Source organism: Nomia melanderi, chromosome 6 (assembly GCF_051020985.1).
Source record: "Nomia melanderi isolate GNS246 chromosome 6, iyNomMela1, whole genome shotgun sequence".
NCBI classification, from domain to species: Eukaryota; Metazoa; Arthropoda; class Insecta; order Hymenoptera; family Halictidae; genus Nomia; species Nomia melanderi.
In genome coordinates this window covers 19,061,438-19,076,617 of record NC_135004.1, presented here as the reverse complement: position 1 = coordinate 19,076,617, position 15,180 = coordinate 19,061,438, and the positions used below count along the sequence as shown (strand labels likewise).

The 15,180-nt window shown below is 39.6% G+C and overlaps 3 protein-coding genes across 14 annotated transcripts; 2 read left to right on the top strand and 1 right to left on the bottom strand.

Moving 5' to 3' along the window:
* Positions 1 to 961: 961 nt before the first annotated feature.
* vib (phosphatidylinositol transfer protein vib) lies at positions 962 to 4,310 on the top strand. Of its 2 annotated transcripts, none has more exons than XM_031983907.2 (6): positions 962 to 1,012; positions 1,934 to 1,964; positions 2,399 to 2,662; positions 2,789 to 2,866; positions 2,943 to 3,323; positions 3,426 to 4,310. In XM_031983907.2, exons 1-6 carry the CDS (start codon positions 999 to 1,001, stop codon positions 3,468 to 3,470), a joined length of 813 nt encoding a protein of 270 aa, XP_031839767.1. In that variant the 5' UTR covers positions 962 to 998; the 3' UTR covers positions 3,471 to 4,310. The 2 variants fall into 2 exon arrangements, with proteins under 2 accessions (XP_031839767.1, XP_031839766.1); XM_031983906.2 differs by lacking the exon at positions 962 to 1,012 and adding an exon at positions 1,019 to 1,527.
* On the bottom strand, positions 4,240 to 15,071 carry Arc42 (Activator-recruited cofactor subunit 42). 10 transcript variants are annotated; one of them, XM_076368476.1, is made up of 6 exons: positions 14,699 to 15,071; positions 6,983 to 7,097; positions 6,769 to 6,900; positions 6,007 to 6,694; positions 5,717 to 5,940; positions 4,240 to 5,650 (listed from the first exon to the last, which is right to left on the bottom strand). In XM_076368476.1, the coding sequence occupies exons 4-6, from the start codon at positions 6,590 to 6,592 to the stop codon at positions 5,438 to 5,440; spliced, it is 1,023 nt and encodes a 340-aa protein (XP_076224591.1). In that variant the 5' UTR covers positions 6,593 to 6,694; positions 6,769 to 6,900; positions 6,983 to 7,097; positions 14,699 to 15,071; the 3' UTR covers positions 4,240 to 5,437. The 10 variants fall into 10 exon arrangements, with proteins under 10 accessions (XP_076224591.1, XP_076224590.1, XP_031839824.1 ...); XM_076368475.1 differs by having other exon boundaries at positions 6,007 to 6,674; positions 6,801 to 6,900; XM_031983964.2 differs by lacking the exon at positions 14,699 to 15,071 and adding an exon at positions 13,690 to 14,692 and having other exon boundaries at positions 6,007 to 6,674; positions 6,801 to 6,900.
* LOC116430189 (uncharacterized) lies at positions 7,882 to 10,149 on the top strand. Of its 2 annotated transcripts, XM_031983974.2 has the most exons (6): positions 7,882 to 8,240; positions 8,349 to 8,427; positions 8,671 to 8,974; positions 9,131 to 9,292; positions 9,433 to 9,838; positions 9,919 to 10,149. In XM_031983974.2, exons 2-6 carry the CDS (start codon positions 8,408 to 8,410, stop codon positions 10,017 to 10,019), a joined length of 993 nt encoding a protein of 330 aa, XP_031839834.1. In that variant the 5' UTR covers positions 7,882 to 8,240; positions 8,349 to 8,407; the 3' UTR covers positions 10,020 to 10,149. The 2 variants fall into 2 exon arrangements, with proteins under 2 accessions (XP_031839834.1, XP_031839832.1); XM_031983972.2 differs by lacking the exon at positions 8,349 to 8,427.
* Positions 15,072 to 15,180: the final 109 nt, after the last annotated feature.

The following is a 15,180-nucleotide window of genomic DNA, read 5'->3' as shown; positions in this document are numbered from 1 at the left end:
CGATTCAAACCAACGAATTAAGCATGGACACAAGTACCATGGTATATACTTGGGTAGAAATACAGCACATTATGTTCGTGGAATTAAATGAATTGAAGCTCATGAACGTTAAGTAGCGCCTCGGCGGTGAAACCGATCTACCAGTATTTATACGATGCGACTACTTGAAAAATAAATGAAATTCAAGTAGCTAGTGTTCGAGAGATGAATTCGTTACACAACAATATTGCATCTTAACTGCTAATTATATTTCCCAGCTTGTACGGAAGTGAAAATATAAGTTAGTCAATTGCAAAACGATTTGGTTGTAGAGGTTATGTCGAATCATTTGAAAGTACATATAGTTTTACCTTCTGTCTTTCGTGCATAACCTTCGCGTGTAAAATAGACGGCATTTTCTGCTTCTCGTTTTTCACATTCTCACTGTTTGGATTCATTCTCGAATTTTCATTCATCCGCTTTGCATTCGCTAAAATGTTTGATCGAGCGAGTAGAATATCAAATATTCCCGATTGCTGTCGTGAATTTAAACAGCATTCAAAATGACGCCTCGGAAACGAATTCATAAGGAAATTCAAATAGACTTAATTTTCCTAAAATTATACGAGAGTATAAACCAATAGGAGAAGCGTCGATGGCTGTTTGTAATTTAAAAAAGGAAAACAATCAATTTGTTCTATTCCAGTTAGGTATTAATGGAGAAGAATAAACTGCGATATACCAATTGTTGGGCAACAAGCTCGAATTAAGAGAATTAAACGACTAATTTGATTCTGTCGGAGAAGACGTTAGAAAAGAATATTATTATACATAAATATATTTAAGTAGCCACGGTCGAAATGCATTAAATGTCTACCATTGAGTATTACAATACAAGAGAGATCTCTGTCCCTTTTACTCTCTCTCTCTCTCTCTCTCTCTCTCTCTCTCTCTCTCTCTCTCTCTCTTTGGGTCTCATTGTAATAGTTTGTGATTCTCGGTTGCAGAGTGGGAGGTATATGTATGTACATAGGTAGGTACAACCAAGTACGTATTTTGATCATTGGTCGTATAGAACGCGCACTAGAAATGACATTTTCCAATTATAGAATGATAAAAATCGCACACGTATACTAAACGTTGGAACCCGTGGGAATGAGAAATTGATAGATTGAAAAAATTCTATTTAAAATCCGTAAAATATTGAAACGGTTGTGAAGTTGATAGATGATTCAGACGCATGCGATCTAGGATACAACATGTAAGCATGACGTCATTTGCAAAGTGTCCGTGAGAGAGCAGAGTAGGGGAAATTCGATGGACACGTGTGTGCAAGTATAGGTGGTGTTCGGTGGCCGTGGCAGTGTAGAGTCGACTGAGTGTTCGCGCGAGTGTGTGTCAGTCGTGAAGGCGCCGTTGTGTGCGTATGACTGCGGGTTCAGAGATAACACGAGTGAATTTGTTGAAGCAAGGGTGGTGCTGTGTGTAGTCGGACTGAAATTACTGCAGCCCATGTGCTCTGCTTGTTAAGATGCTAATCAAAGAGTTGTAAGTTGTCTTGAATTTCGCTATTGTTAGCTTGCAGGAACGCGATAGACGGTTACTGGTTGCACGTTTAAAACCAATTCTCGGGATATGGTTACTAATCTTTAACGGTGGGTTGGATTGGAGGGGTGAAGAGGGATATATGTACCTTCATCCCTTGCGATCCGTACATACCAAACCTCGTACTCTATCAATGATTGTTATCAATTTTTACTGATAACTGATTTCCTTAGAAACGTTCGTTCAATTTACGTTACGTCTGACGTCCGAATATTCACACTTTGATTTATCATACTTAATTTCACACTTGGAATCTCTACTCAGAGCCATTTCATATAAATCGATACGCATTCTCTGCTTATTAACATCTCGAATATATAGATTCAATTTATTAATTTCTCTGTTACAGCCGCGTCACTTTGCCTCTTACAGTGCAAGAGGTACGTATTTGTTCAAAAGCAAGGTCTTATTTTAATGACCCACTTTGGGATGAGTTGCAGTATTACACACTGAAATATAAGCATAAATTAGCTAATGCATCGGTATCATATAATTTCCAAGATTTGCAATTCATTTAATTAACATTTATTCCAACACATACGGGTTATCTTGCGTGTTACGTCTAAATATTTTAATTTCACGTATGGGACAGATTCAGTTGTTCGAGCGTGTAAATTCCAGTGCAATACATATATATTCAAAGTTTTCATTGATCTACTCGATATTGATTAAATCCGTGTTTGTCGACTCGACCATCAAAAATTTAATGAACAAATTAATATTTCGTCTAGTTTTAGCCATGATATTGGAAACTCGCGTTCAACTATTTGGTGCTACCTAATCTTTGTAACATCTGCAATTCTCTTCGTAACAGTACCAAGTGGCTCAACTGTATTCTGTGGCAGAGGCGAGCAAAAATAATACAGGGGGTGGAGAGGGCATAGAGGTGCTAAAAAATGAGCCATTCACAAATTATCCTTTGCTCGGTGGAAAATATTCTTCGGGTCAATACACGTACAAGATCTATCACTTAGCTAGTAAAGTGCCTGCTTTCATTCGTATTCTGTTGCCAAAGGATTCATTGGAAATTCATGAGGAAGCTTGGAATGCTTATCCCTATTGCAAAACTGTTATAACTGTGAGTATCCTCTAATTGTAACAATGTATCGTATATAAAGTTACACTTGAGATTGCCGTGTATATTGAGCGTAACTTTCTTTCCAATCTTATCATTTGTACGCATACTCGTTATTTTTTCTTACAGAATCCCGGATATATGAGAGAGAATTTTGTAATTATGATTGAATCGTTTCACATCGACGACGGTGGGAATCAACATAACGTACGTATAAAACTATTAAGAAGGAACCATCTCATTTTCTTTTCTTTACTATATTCGTCACTCGAATGCAATATAGGTTCACGAATTACCTCCCGATAAATTAAAGATAAGGGAAGTGGTGCATATAGATATCGCTAATGATCCCATTGCAAATGCTGATTACAAAGAAGACGAGGATCCTACCAAATTCAAGTCTGTGAAAACAGGTCGGGGTCCCCTAGTTGGCAAAGACTGGAAAAATAATATTCAACCTGTGATGACATGCTATAAGCTAGTCACTTGTGAATTTAAATGGTTTGGTCTACAAACTCGAGTCGAGAGTTTCATTCAGAAAGCTGAGAGACGTCTGTTTACTAATTTTCATAGGCAAGTGTTTTGTTGGATAGACCGTTGGTATGGTTTAACCATGGAAGATATTAGAGCAATCGAAGAGCGTACAAAAGAAGAATTAGATAGGGTAAATAGCAATTACTTTAATTTTTCTTAAGAACACCGCTTCTTGTTTACACCGCTTGCCGAATTGGAAATCCTTACAAGTTTCTCTCTCATTCTTTTTCAGCAAAGACATCAAGGAGAAGTAAAAGGTATGCGAGCCGACGATTGAAGCTTTGGCAGCTTCTATTACGAATAATTAAATCAATTTCCTTATATTTCTCGGATACTTGCGCATACCCATAAAAATACATTCATATATGTTTTCTCAAGAACGATCCTGCAGGGTCGGGACAATTTCCAGAATTTACGTGTTTAGATTCAGTGTCTATTAAAACTACCTATGATTTTAATTTATTTACATTTTCAAGCGTTTTAGATAAATGTACTTACAGTCAAAGATTATAACATAGCCAATAATGTGAAAGGGAACTGGTACAAATCAGTTCAATCTATACAATGTGTAAAATATTCGAGAAAAGAATACTGTTCGATAAAAAATAATATAGGTGGAAAAACATTAATTATTATAATATCTAGTACTATAGTAGTTCGGTACTAAAAAACTAATAGACAAGCAATTGAAATTGCCGTTGGCTACAGAACACAAAGAAAAGTACTTGACACGAGAGTTACAAGTTCGTTCATGGTTTGCTAACAAACAATTTATGGTTTATGTCGTAGATCTACGGTGTTAAGGTTGAAAACGAAAACATGGTCACATTTTATGTAATTTCTCCTTATCTAATGAACACGGTTAGTGCGGCGTAATCTGAAATTCTTTTAGCCTTATACGATGTGTACAATAATCAGAAAAATTAAAGAAAGGTATTTTAGCAGCTCTACAAACTAAAAATAATTTGATGGCAATTTGCTAGCGTTCAATGTTACCGTCAGATTAGATAAAACTACAAGTGGTCAGTAGGTTATAGAGATTATACTTCTTTTTGCGTTTTGTATTTTCCATTTTGAAATTAAAGAAGATAAAATGTGCAGTCGTATTAGGACCAAACTGATGGGAGTATTTGATTAATCTGCAATTATAAGTGTTATATTTGCATCAGTTGTTTGTGGAAAGTATGAGCATATATATATATATACAAAGTAACAAACAAACAAACAAACAAACAAACAAACAAACACACACACACACACACACACATACACACACACATATAGACACAAAAACAGAAAAGGAGTAAAAATATTTCTCTATAGGAACTGCTAAACGTCAGGAAGGTACGTTATTGTACATAAAGAAAAAGGCATATAATGAAATTCAAATTGAGATGTTACATATTTCTTTGCATTCCAATAGATCTCTGTACAACAAAGCGAATCCAATTGCCCGGTATTCCTATTCGACATGGTCTCTGATTAAAAAGAAAGAAAAGAAAAGAAAAAAAAAAGAAGAAATGATTCATTTAAAATCTAGTTGTGAACGAATTGTAATCGTCGTTTGCACAAATTGTATGTATACTGTTGCCTGTTATACTGGGATCTATATAGTTAATATAATATAATATAATATAATATAATATAGTGTAGTGTTTAAGATGGCGTTAGAAATGAATTTTAAAAGAAAGTAATTATCAACTGACTTCTAAAATTTCAATGAAAGAAATATCAGGATTTATATTGCTTAGTTATTTGTTAGCATTTAAGTTGAATACACGATCTCATCGATGTTTCTCACGTTAATGGAGTGAAGACGGGGGTAATTCCGATATGAAATTCATTGCAAGCATGATGTCTTACCGCCTGTAGGAGGTAAAAAATTGAATTTAGTATAGGGAATACAGTAGCTTCCTTTTCGCGATAAACGTGGTAGTTTCTGCTGTTGATAGAAACTTCTGTATCGTCATCGGGGAAGGACGAAGGAAAGGGGGAGTGTGGCTGATTACGATGTACCTGATATGCATGTATATATGTACAATTATGTTGTTTAACATAGTTGCATATGTGCGTTCATATTATGTGTTGTAAAGTCGTATGGAAGAAATAGACGCTAAAGAAAAGTAGCAGTCGTCGTATATAAAATTTATTGATTTCATTCTCGGTAAAAAAAAGGCATATAAAAATATTTTGTTGATACGTGGAGAGTTTGAATAAGAAAAGGGTGTATCAGATTCGAAGGTTTCAATTGAGATTGTATTCTTTGATAATGTTTCCGGCTATAACGAGTCTTTGTATTTCCGATGTACCTTCGTAAATTTCCGTGATACGGGCGTCTCTGTAATGACGTTCCGCCGACATGTCAGTGACGTATCCCATACCTCCTAATATTTGTATGCACTGATGACTACAGAAGGTAGAAGTCTCGGATGCTGACAACTTCGCCATAGCAGCTTCCTGCCAAACGAAGACATTGACAATTATATATTGACTCGTACGAGATTATAGTGTCGTTTACCGTACCTTTGTATACGGTTTACCACTGTCTTTGAGTACAGCTGCGCGCCACGTTAACAATCTTGAACTTTCTAGTTTTAGTGCCATGTCTGCGATTTTTTGTTGAATCGCTTGTAGCTTAATTATAGACATACCAAATGCTTGACGTTTCGCTGCATATTCAACAGCAGTGTCAAAAGATGCTTGAGCTATGCCTAAAGCTTGAGCAGCGATGCCTATTCTACCAGCATCTAAAAGTAATACAGTTGTTACGTTTCCGGATGTTGTACTCGTCTAGATGCGTATTTATTTCATACCCAATGTCGTCATTGCAATTTTAAAACCCATTCCTGCTTCTCCCAACAAATTTTCAGCTGGTAGTTTACAGTCTTCGAATATCAATGAACACGTACTGCTGCCTCGAATCCCGAGCTTGTTTTCTTTTTTCCCAAGAGAAAGACCTTCTGAAGGCTTATCGACTATAAAAGCGCTTATGCCCTTATGCTTTTTCTGTTTATCTGTTGTAGCAAATAAAACAATTGCATCAGATTCATAAGCATTCGTTATCCATGATTTTGTGCCATTAATTACATAGTTGACTCCATCCGATTTGGCAGTGGTAGAAGCAGCACCTGCGTCGCTACCATTGTCGGGTTCGCTAAGAGCAAAACATCCAAGTTTGGAAGTAGTTACGAATGGTGTGACATATTTCTCTTGCTGCTTACCGCAGCCAAACTTTTCTATAGGGCCCAGATAAAGAGAATTATGTACACTCATAATGACACCTGTACTGGCGCATCCTTTAGAAATTTCTTCCAACGCGATAGCATAGGATAAATAATCCAGTCCGCTTCCACCTAAGGTTTCAGGAATCGCTATGCCCATTAAACCCAATTCCCACATCTTTTTAATTTGTTCTCTCGGATAAAGATGCTTTCTATCAATTTCTGCTGCTATTGGTTTCAACTCGCTTTCTGCAAAATCCCTGTCGCAACATTTTCAACACTGAATATTTATAAATAGCATTATCTGATAACGAACAACATTAATCAGGTAAGTAATTATAAATAAATAGATACGTCGTGAGTAAGGAATAACTTGAGATAAATACTTGCACGTCTTGTGCAGCATTTGATGTGTTTCTGATAACATTGACAGAGCAGCAATATTTCGGGTGACAGTGTGCGATGCTCCAGGCATAATTCGAGTAGCTTGTTAGAAAAAGCAGTAGAATTACATTAATTTTATTCGGTACATACGTATAACGTAAACTTACGCGTTATTAAAACTTACCAAGTAGATTTGCTTTATACATGTTTATTTATTTATACTTGTAGCAATAGCAAAGAACTATTCGTGAACTTTGGTACTTGGATACTTGGTTATTAGGGAACTTTTGTCGAGTAATCTGCAATGAGACAAGAAAAACGTAAACAGAAAACAGAACATCATGAAATGACACCAACTAACCGGTTGATAACCCAACTCTTATGAATGTTGGTAAATGAAAATAATGCAACGTACATAAGTATATATACATATATGCTTGCGGTGGGTAAGTACTCATGTCGAGTGGAACGTAGCGAATGCGATAGCTGCATAAATACTTGACTTACATGTTTTTAGATATTATATTGTACAAACAGAGACAAATGAAATCATGGACCGATTTAACAAAAATATTGCTTTATTTATTGACGTTATTTACTTGAATCGACGTCACATGCGGTATTCCAATATGAATATTGTATTTGTATAATTATATTTAAAAATAATGCACCATTGTGCGTGTGGAATAGTGAATTGACAAATTTATACACATCGAAGTATTCAAATAAACGTTTATTTGCTCCTTTTCTTTTTCGATGAGCATACATCTGTCCTTATATACCACATTTTTACTTACTTACTACGTATCGTGTACGTATAAAGAAAAATGAAAGAAAAATGATGTTCCGAATAAAAATAACAAGTATTCGTTGTTATATGCATCGAATCGAGATAATATTATTCGTTTGTTAAAAGCCGCAAGGTACAAGTCGGTCCAAGGGCACTTTTAACCCCCTCCTCTTGCTATATTTTTTCAAAAGATTGCATGCATCGTCGGATTCAAAGAAATAGCTCGGTTTTTATTGGCCATGATAATACGAATATTATTAGTATACGAATGATTTTTCGTGTCCAAGAATGTTGTTTTCGTGAAAAGTAATTTGAAAATTGTTTAAATTCAATCATAATTACCCGCGGAATTTTCGATAGCAACAGAGCGACAATCAATATATCTGACATTAGAAAATGTGCGCATGTACGAATACTGTTTCTGTCGATAATAACTAGCTATCTGTTCCTTCAGCTTTCGAAGGTGAAGTTCGGTGAAGTCTTGACATTCAGTCTTTGTAGCAGGAAGAAATTTCTTCTGAGTTAAATAGAAGAAAATGTCGAACAGCAAGTGTGTTAAACAACCGCGTAAAAGTTATGCGAAAGAACAGCAAGAAATGACCCATTCAGAGAAATTAAGATTAATAGACGACGAATTGAACTCTTTCTACAAGTAAATTCATAGTTTATTTCTTTTTGGATATTGTTACTTATTTTTAAAAATGTTTTTAACATATTTTTCGTTGGTACGGTTTTTCTGTATTGCTGTAATAATTTGCAGGTTCACTCTGAAAAATGGCCCTGCCTTTAATCGATGTTTGCTTACCATAATTTTATTAGATGTTTGGTATTGTAGCAAGGTATTCTATTTTGTGTTTCGTATCATATTTTGTCAAACATTCTTCTAAGTTAATTACCTTATACACATATATAGTTGCGACTATGATTGATTTTTTGTCCGTTACATTAAAGAATAAAGGTCTAACGTATAGAAAATGGTGTATAATGTTGAACACTGGACAAAAGATGTTTAGACGCGACATTAAACACAATCTATGAAAAATTAGAAATATTACAACAACATTGAATTCAATGATTTATAGATACTGTCAACAAGCTGGCTTTACAGAGGAGGAGATGGACATTATTTGTCAACCATTGGTGGCAGCGATGCGACGTTCTTGGTTACAACTAGTCTTTCGCAGTATGCTCGTTCTAATAGTTCTTGGAACTTTGACCTGTCTGGCGGTGCAATTGGACTTTGTTCGAACCCACTTTACGGCGATCAGCCGTCTGTTGCTTATTAAAATTCTGCCAATTTGGAATTGGCAACCTTTATATTACGGGAACTGTATGATTAACAATCCCTTCTACAATGATCACACGATCACAGAGGACGACTGCGTGGTACGGTCTTTATAGTTTAGAACGGTTGTAACCGATTAAGAGCAACAACTGGCAAAGTATATTTCTCGTACGAAGAATGCGAGTAGTTCTCGTTTAAAGAAGAAAAATATAGGTAACATAATTGCGAAGAAGTTTTACGCGTAATTGAATTTTTAGACTTGCGAAGCATTGGAAACTATCGATCGTTTATCGGACGTCAGGTATCGGAATCTTGTGGACAATTATTTGAGTCGCGATGCTCCTGCGATTATTACAGATGCAATGGATTCCTGGACAGTTATGAATACAGACTATTTTTGGTTTGACAATATCACTCATGTAAGTAGACGCGGAGGCGTTTATCTTTGAATAATTTTTCCATGGAATAATATGGAATTTGATTGAAAAAGTAACAATCGGAACGAAACGAATGTATTGAGGAAACTAAATTGATGAGAATCGTTGCGTGTCTTAAACAGCTTTACTTGGAGAACGAACGACTGATGGAAACGGTTCCTTGCGCTCTGACTTCAAATTTAAGAACCGGCTCGTACGATTTGGCAGCATTTCTGCGGCGCGTTCATTCCCCGGAAGTGGCGAAATGGTTCGTCCATTGGCAGAACTGCGACATCAATGCGGTAAAGGTGCTAAGGAAATATTATCAACGACCGTACTTCCTTTCGAGTACGGTCTCGCCAGCGCATTTCAATTGGGTCCTGATGTCCTCGGACTATAATAGTCCAAGTTACAAGAAGGTCGAGTTGGACTCTGGACTGATCGCTCTCGCCCAGTTGCGAGGAGCTACGCAGCTTCGGTTGACACCGATAAATCCTTGCAACAGCTCTTGCCCCGAATTGATAGCGGATTTGCATCAAGGTGAAATGTGTAAGTTATCGTTTACCTAAGAGACGTCGCGAGTTGAAGCGAAGAAGAGAAACTCTGATCGGCGACTCTATTAATTTCAGTGGTTTTTACCAACTTGATGTGGACGTTGGAATACGCACCGATGAGAGGACTGGACAACATAGCTATCTTAACAGAGACCGTGTGGGAGGAGGATACGTAGACCGAGTTTTCCATTATAATATATCTTGTTAGTCTTGGATATTTGAACTCTATACGCGCGTTGCTCGAACGCGTATATCCTTATTCTGTCGCAACGCTATGGTAGCCGTAAAATAAAGTATTTCATCGAATTTTCTCGAATTTTCTCGAATTTTCTCGAATTTTCTCGAATTTTCTCGAATTTTCTCGAATTTTCTCGAAAGAAACGATTAAAACGTTGAATTATTTCTCCCGAACCCGACGCGATGTGTAGGATAAAAGATGATGTACATAGAAATGGTAATAGGTCAACCAGAGAGTTTCGTTGGGTAGCAAACGACAATAAGGTTGTTGTTGTCGATGAGAAAGACTCGATGAGGATACCAAAAGTAACAACAAACAAGATTCGTTTTTTATTAATTAATCGTTTATAGTAACATTGTTGTTTTGCTGATTTTCCCTTTGACGGTAGTTTTGTTCTCGTTACGTCGGTTGGACTAACAAGGAATAGATTGTTGTTATGCACCGATTTATAGAAAAACAAAGCGCAAGATTACTCAATGACGAGATAAACGTAGCTGGCGACTTGGCATGCTTAATCGATGCGAGAATTCGATATATTAAAAGTCGTACGTGTGTGTATATAATCGTTTTCATTTTGTTTGCGCTACGGTTTGTTCATACAATTGTTGTAGGGTATCGATACAAGAGAAAGAACGACGCAAGTGGCGGGTAACTAAGAACGCACGTCTTTTCAGGTCGATTCTTGAACGTTTCCTTGGTTCTCTTGGCAATAATGCCTGCTACTCTGTTGCTCTTTTCTTTTCTTTCCGCGATTCTTTTCGCGATAGCGGCGTTGTTTCTCACTGGTTCTCCGGTTTGTTTGGTCTTTCTCCGTTTGTCGGTACCCTATATCTCGTAGATGTATCGATGTAGGTGGGTGGGTAGGTAGGTAGACGGGTGGTTAGGTATGCGTACTCTTGATACGCTTGATACGCTATTACGCGCAAGGGTCCATATTCTGTCTGTTTCTCGTCACGGTCAGTTTTCCCGTTCTCTCCAGCTGTGCACGCTCGTAGAGCGAAACAGAGTTTTACGATTACGCGTAACGTTTAGAGCTAGTCGTTACCTAGATTTTCAAGTAAACGCGACATATTTACTTATATATTGTTTTCGAAGGACGAAAAGCATATCGATTCCCCGGACAGCTTTCCGCGCTCGTCTAAATACGCTTGTCGACGATCAGTACCAATTATTTGTCGTTCGTTCGATCGAGAGACGATGTGGGATGTTGGCTGAAACTCGACGACCGATTCCTTTTGGCAGCCGCGGATCAACGAATCGACACCGATATACCCGACACGATATTCTACTCGTTTCCGAATGTCCATTCCATCGGTTCTCGTACGGTTGGCCTTCCAACAACGAAGCGCGAGCAAGTGAAAGGCTAGAGGAAAAGTCGGACTGCGACCGTCAACGGAACAACGTCGAGGGATATCTCTACGAATGTCTACGGTTTTCGTCGGTTTCTCTGCTCTGTTCGACTCGTCTTTCGAACGTCGTTTTCGTTTCGTTCGACCAAGAAGAAAAACGCGAGCGACGTTCGAATCGAATCGCGAATCGTTCCGCCATTCCGTTTGCGATCTTCGTTCCGAGCAACAACTTTCGATTCGATCAGACTGCGCTATTCGACGAGAAAGTGGAAAAGACGAAGATCGGCGAATGGAATAGGCGCGACACATCGACGAACGAGTGTGGATCGGTTATCGTCCGAATCAAGTTTCAGCGAAGAAGCTAGCAGTCGGGTTTTCGCGTAGTTGGACAGTCGATGGAAAATTTCGGTGAACACCGCAGCCATTCCAGTTGAATTCTCGCGCAAATCGATCCTCGACTCCCAAGCATGTATGCAAGTATATTGGGTACTCGGTTATACTTATTTACATATCGCGTATCGTAGTCGACTCGACGAGGGGAACGCGTGAAACGTTTGTAGGTGTTGCGTATCGCGTCAGTCTTTTGTTTTCTTCTCTTTTCTTTCGTTTTCTTTCGTTTTCTTTCGTTTTCTTTCGTTTTCTTTCGTTTTCTTTCGTTTTCTTTCGTTTTCTTTTGTTCGATTGTTTGGTTCGCGCGTATTGTCCAAACTCGAGACCGATTCGCGCGATATCTTCTATCGGATATGTTGCGGTCGTGGTTCGTAGTTGCGAGTCCCAAGAAACGTTCGCATCCGATAGACTAGATATATTCTAAACGAACGAGGTACGAAACGCTACGACATTTCTATCGAACGACACACGCTCGAGTCTACTCGCGACAATTTCGAAAACGTTGCTACTCTTTCGCCTTATCGCCGTACATCACCGAATACAATTAGTTCGTTTCTCTTGGAGCAGAGACGCTTTCCGATTTCAAATGCGCGTGCCGGAAATGCGAATGCGAATTCAGAATGAAACCGGAAGTAACGATAGGAACCCTTATACGGACGAGAATCACCAAAGTTCGAGAAAATTCCTACCGATCGATCGATCTTGCCGAACGAGACGCGCGCGAATCGAACGATTTCTCTTCGACGAACATGGAAAAACGGTTTAACGAAAAGCCGTGGTCGTTTGATTTTCTTTACGATTTTATATTGCGTATTTATACGCAAGGGGGTAAGGTAAGGGGCGAGATGCGAGGCGAAAAGTCTATTGAATGGTCGGTTGTACAGGCGTGCTCGACGACGGACAGATGAAAATAGAATGGAAGAAATGAAAGAATAAAAGCGAGTCGAATTTACGATTCGTTTTAATTGAAATAGGTATGATGGAACATGAATTTGGAATCGTTCTAGAGAAACGTTTGCTTCGAAGGTTCACGTGTGTCGCGTGTGACCGCGAATTTCATATACGTTGCATCGTTTAGCGAGGATGCGGTCACGGCACAGCCACCGGTGGCGGTCGATTAACATGATTAGGCGATAGACAATTCTTGGTATTTACTCGGCAACGATTCTAACGAGCCTGCTTATCCTTTTCAAAGCGGTTCCGGTATAATTCTTTTTCGGTTCGATCAGCTTCCTCTGTCGCCGATCGTACTATCGGCAGATTCCTTGATGGCTAGGCTCAGGGACAAGGAATGCGTCCGATTGCTCGGTTCTCGTCTCGTTTGCGACGCTAGATTGCTACTCGTCGATAACTAATCGAAACTAGAAACAAAAATGCCGGGCATCAAGTAATCGCTCAACGGCACGCACCGCTTGCTCGCGTGACGCGCGGCGAAAGAGAAAAACCATCGAAAGTAACGCACTCTTTTGTACAAAAACAAGCGATATAACAACATTCGCCGACAGTTTTGTACAATATGTATATATATACATATACATATATACATATAGATGTACACGTATGTACGCGGATACGCGTAGAGACACTCGCGCACATGCATATTTGTATGTGTATGTATACACAAGAGTACTCGACGGCAGCGGTACGCGTCTATCGTGTTATATCTCTTGTTTCCCTCGCTTGTTTGATCGTTGTATCGACAGAAGTAACGGGTATTCGCGATCGAGCAACCGATTCATTTACACATATACGTACGTACACGGGACGACAAAGTTCGTATTTCCCAACCGGGAATTCGGTAAATTATATATACATTCTTCGGTAGATTAGGCATTACCGAGCATATACGCATGGTGTTGTATCGTTTACCTCGAAACTGTTCGTCGCTTCGTTCGTATTCGCGCGCTCCGGTTCGATGATCGTTTCACGGAACTGCTGTGTCTGCTTCGCGATCGAGAACACGGGAACGAATAGGTTCGCGTACGAGTGAAAGTCAAAGGTAATTACGCGGTATCGGTATCTTTCGCTTATCTTTCGCTTATCTTTCGCTTATCTTTCGCTTATCTTTCGCTTATCTTTCGCTTATTTTTCGCTTATCTTTCACTGGACGCGCGTTTCGAGTGTACACGTTTCCTATACTCGACGGGAAATTGGCCGAATTGCATCGAGGTCAGTCCTAAGCCGATTCCGTCGGAATATCGTAACGTTATTCTCTACACTTTCGGAGAAGCCGTCGAATCGACGCAGAGAATTTTCGAATACTCCAATGGCTATTATATACGACTACGCGTATCCCTGAGCAGATACTTGGATATTCCGAGATATTTCCTTGTAAAATATGCCAAGATACAACGCTGGCGACGGTTGCCACCGAAAGTCGAATTTCCGCTTTCTCCGAACAAGATATTCTCGGCGAACCAAAAGTCGAATGTATGTCCGAATAACCGATGCCACTCGTCCGTCGAAGAACGTCGGCTTTGTCGCGAAGAAATTCGGAAAGTAAGAAGAGATATCGGTGAGAGAGAGAGAGAGAGAGAGAGAGAGAGAGAGAGAGAGAGAGAGAAAGAGAGAGAGAAAAGCGATTCGATCGGGATCGAAAGATTAATACTCGAGCGGCTTGGGAAAAGTGTCGGAGAGAGGTCGTCCGTAGGTTTCGCAGTCTCGTTTTTGCTTCCGAACGGGTTGCCAATCGCGTCCGTTGCACGGTAGTTTCGAGAAAAAGAGAATTCAACGAAATTGTTCGGCTGAAAGAATTTTGCGTCTGGTAAAACCTTGTTAACGAGTCGAACTTTTGCGGCCGAACAAACGAACTGAACCGAAAGAACGACTTCGGTGGTGTTGTTTCGTAACGTAGGATCAAGAGAGAGAGTATCGATACCGGGTGTAGTGGTGGTAGTGGCGGCGGCGACGGCGGCGGCGGCGGCAGCAGCAGCAGCAGCAGCAGCAGCAGCAATGGCAGCACACGTATTTACATCTGATTGGATTTCGTCGCATCGAGTCGCATCGTATCACACGTCGAGTTCCAGCTTATCTCATCTGGTCGTATCGTTCAGGGGTATTCGCGAAGATCTGATCGGACGAGACGCGTTCGTAGGTTCCTGCCTGCGCGTCCCGCTCGCTCTGCGCGATCGATTGTTCGTAATACTGACTCGTCAGAGGAGTAGGAGACGACCTGTTCGGGTCCGGGCGAAAGCGGTAGGAGAAACGTTGGATGGGAGAGGAAGCGGAGCCAGCGACACGAGCAGGGTAATGGCTCACTTGCCGAGACCAAACTTCATGAAAATCAGCTCCTTCCCTTTCGAAAGGATATCGCCGCCAGCGCTCGCCCCGGTCATCTCCGTGAATTTCTGCATTAGATTC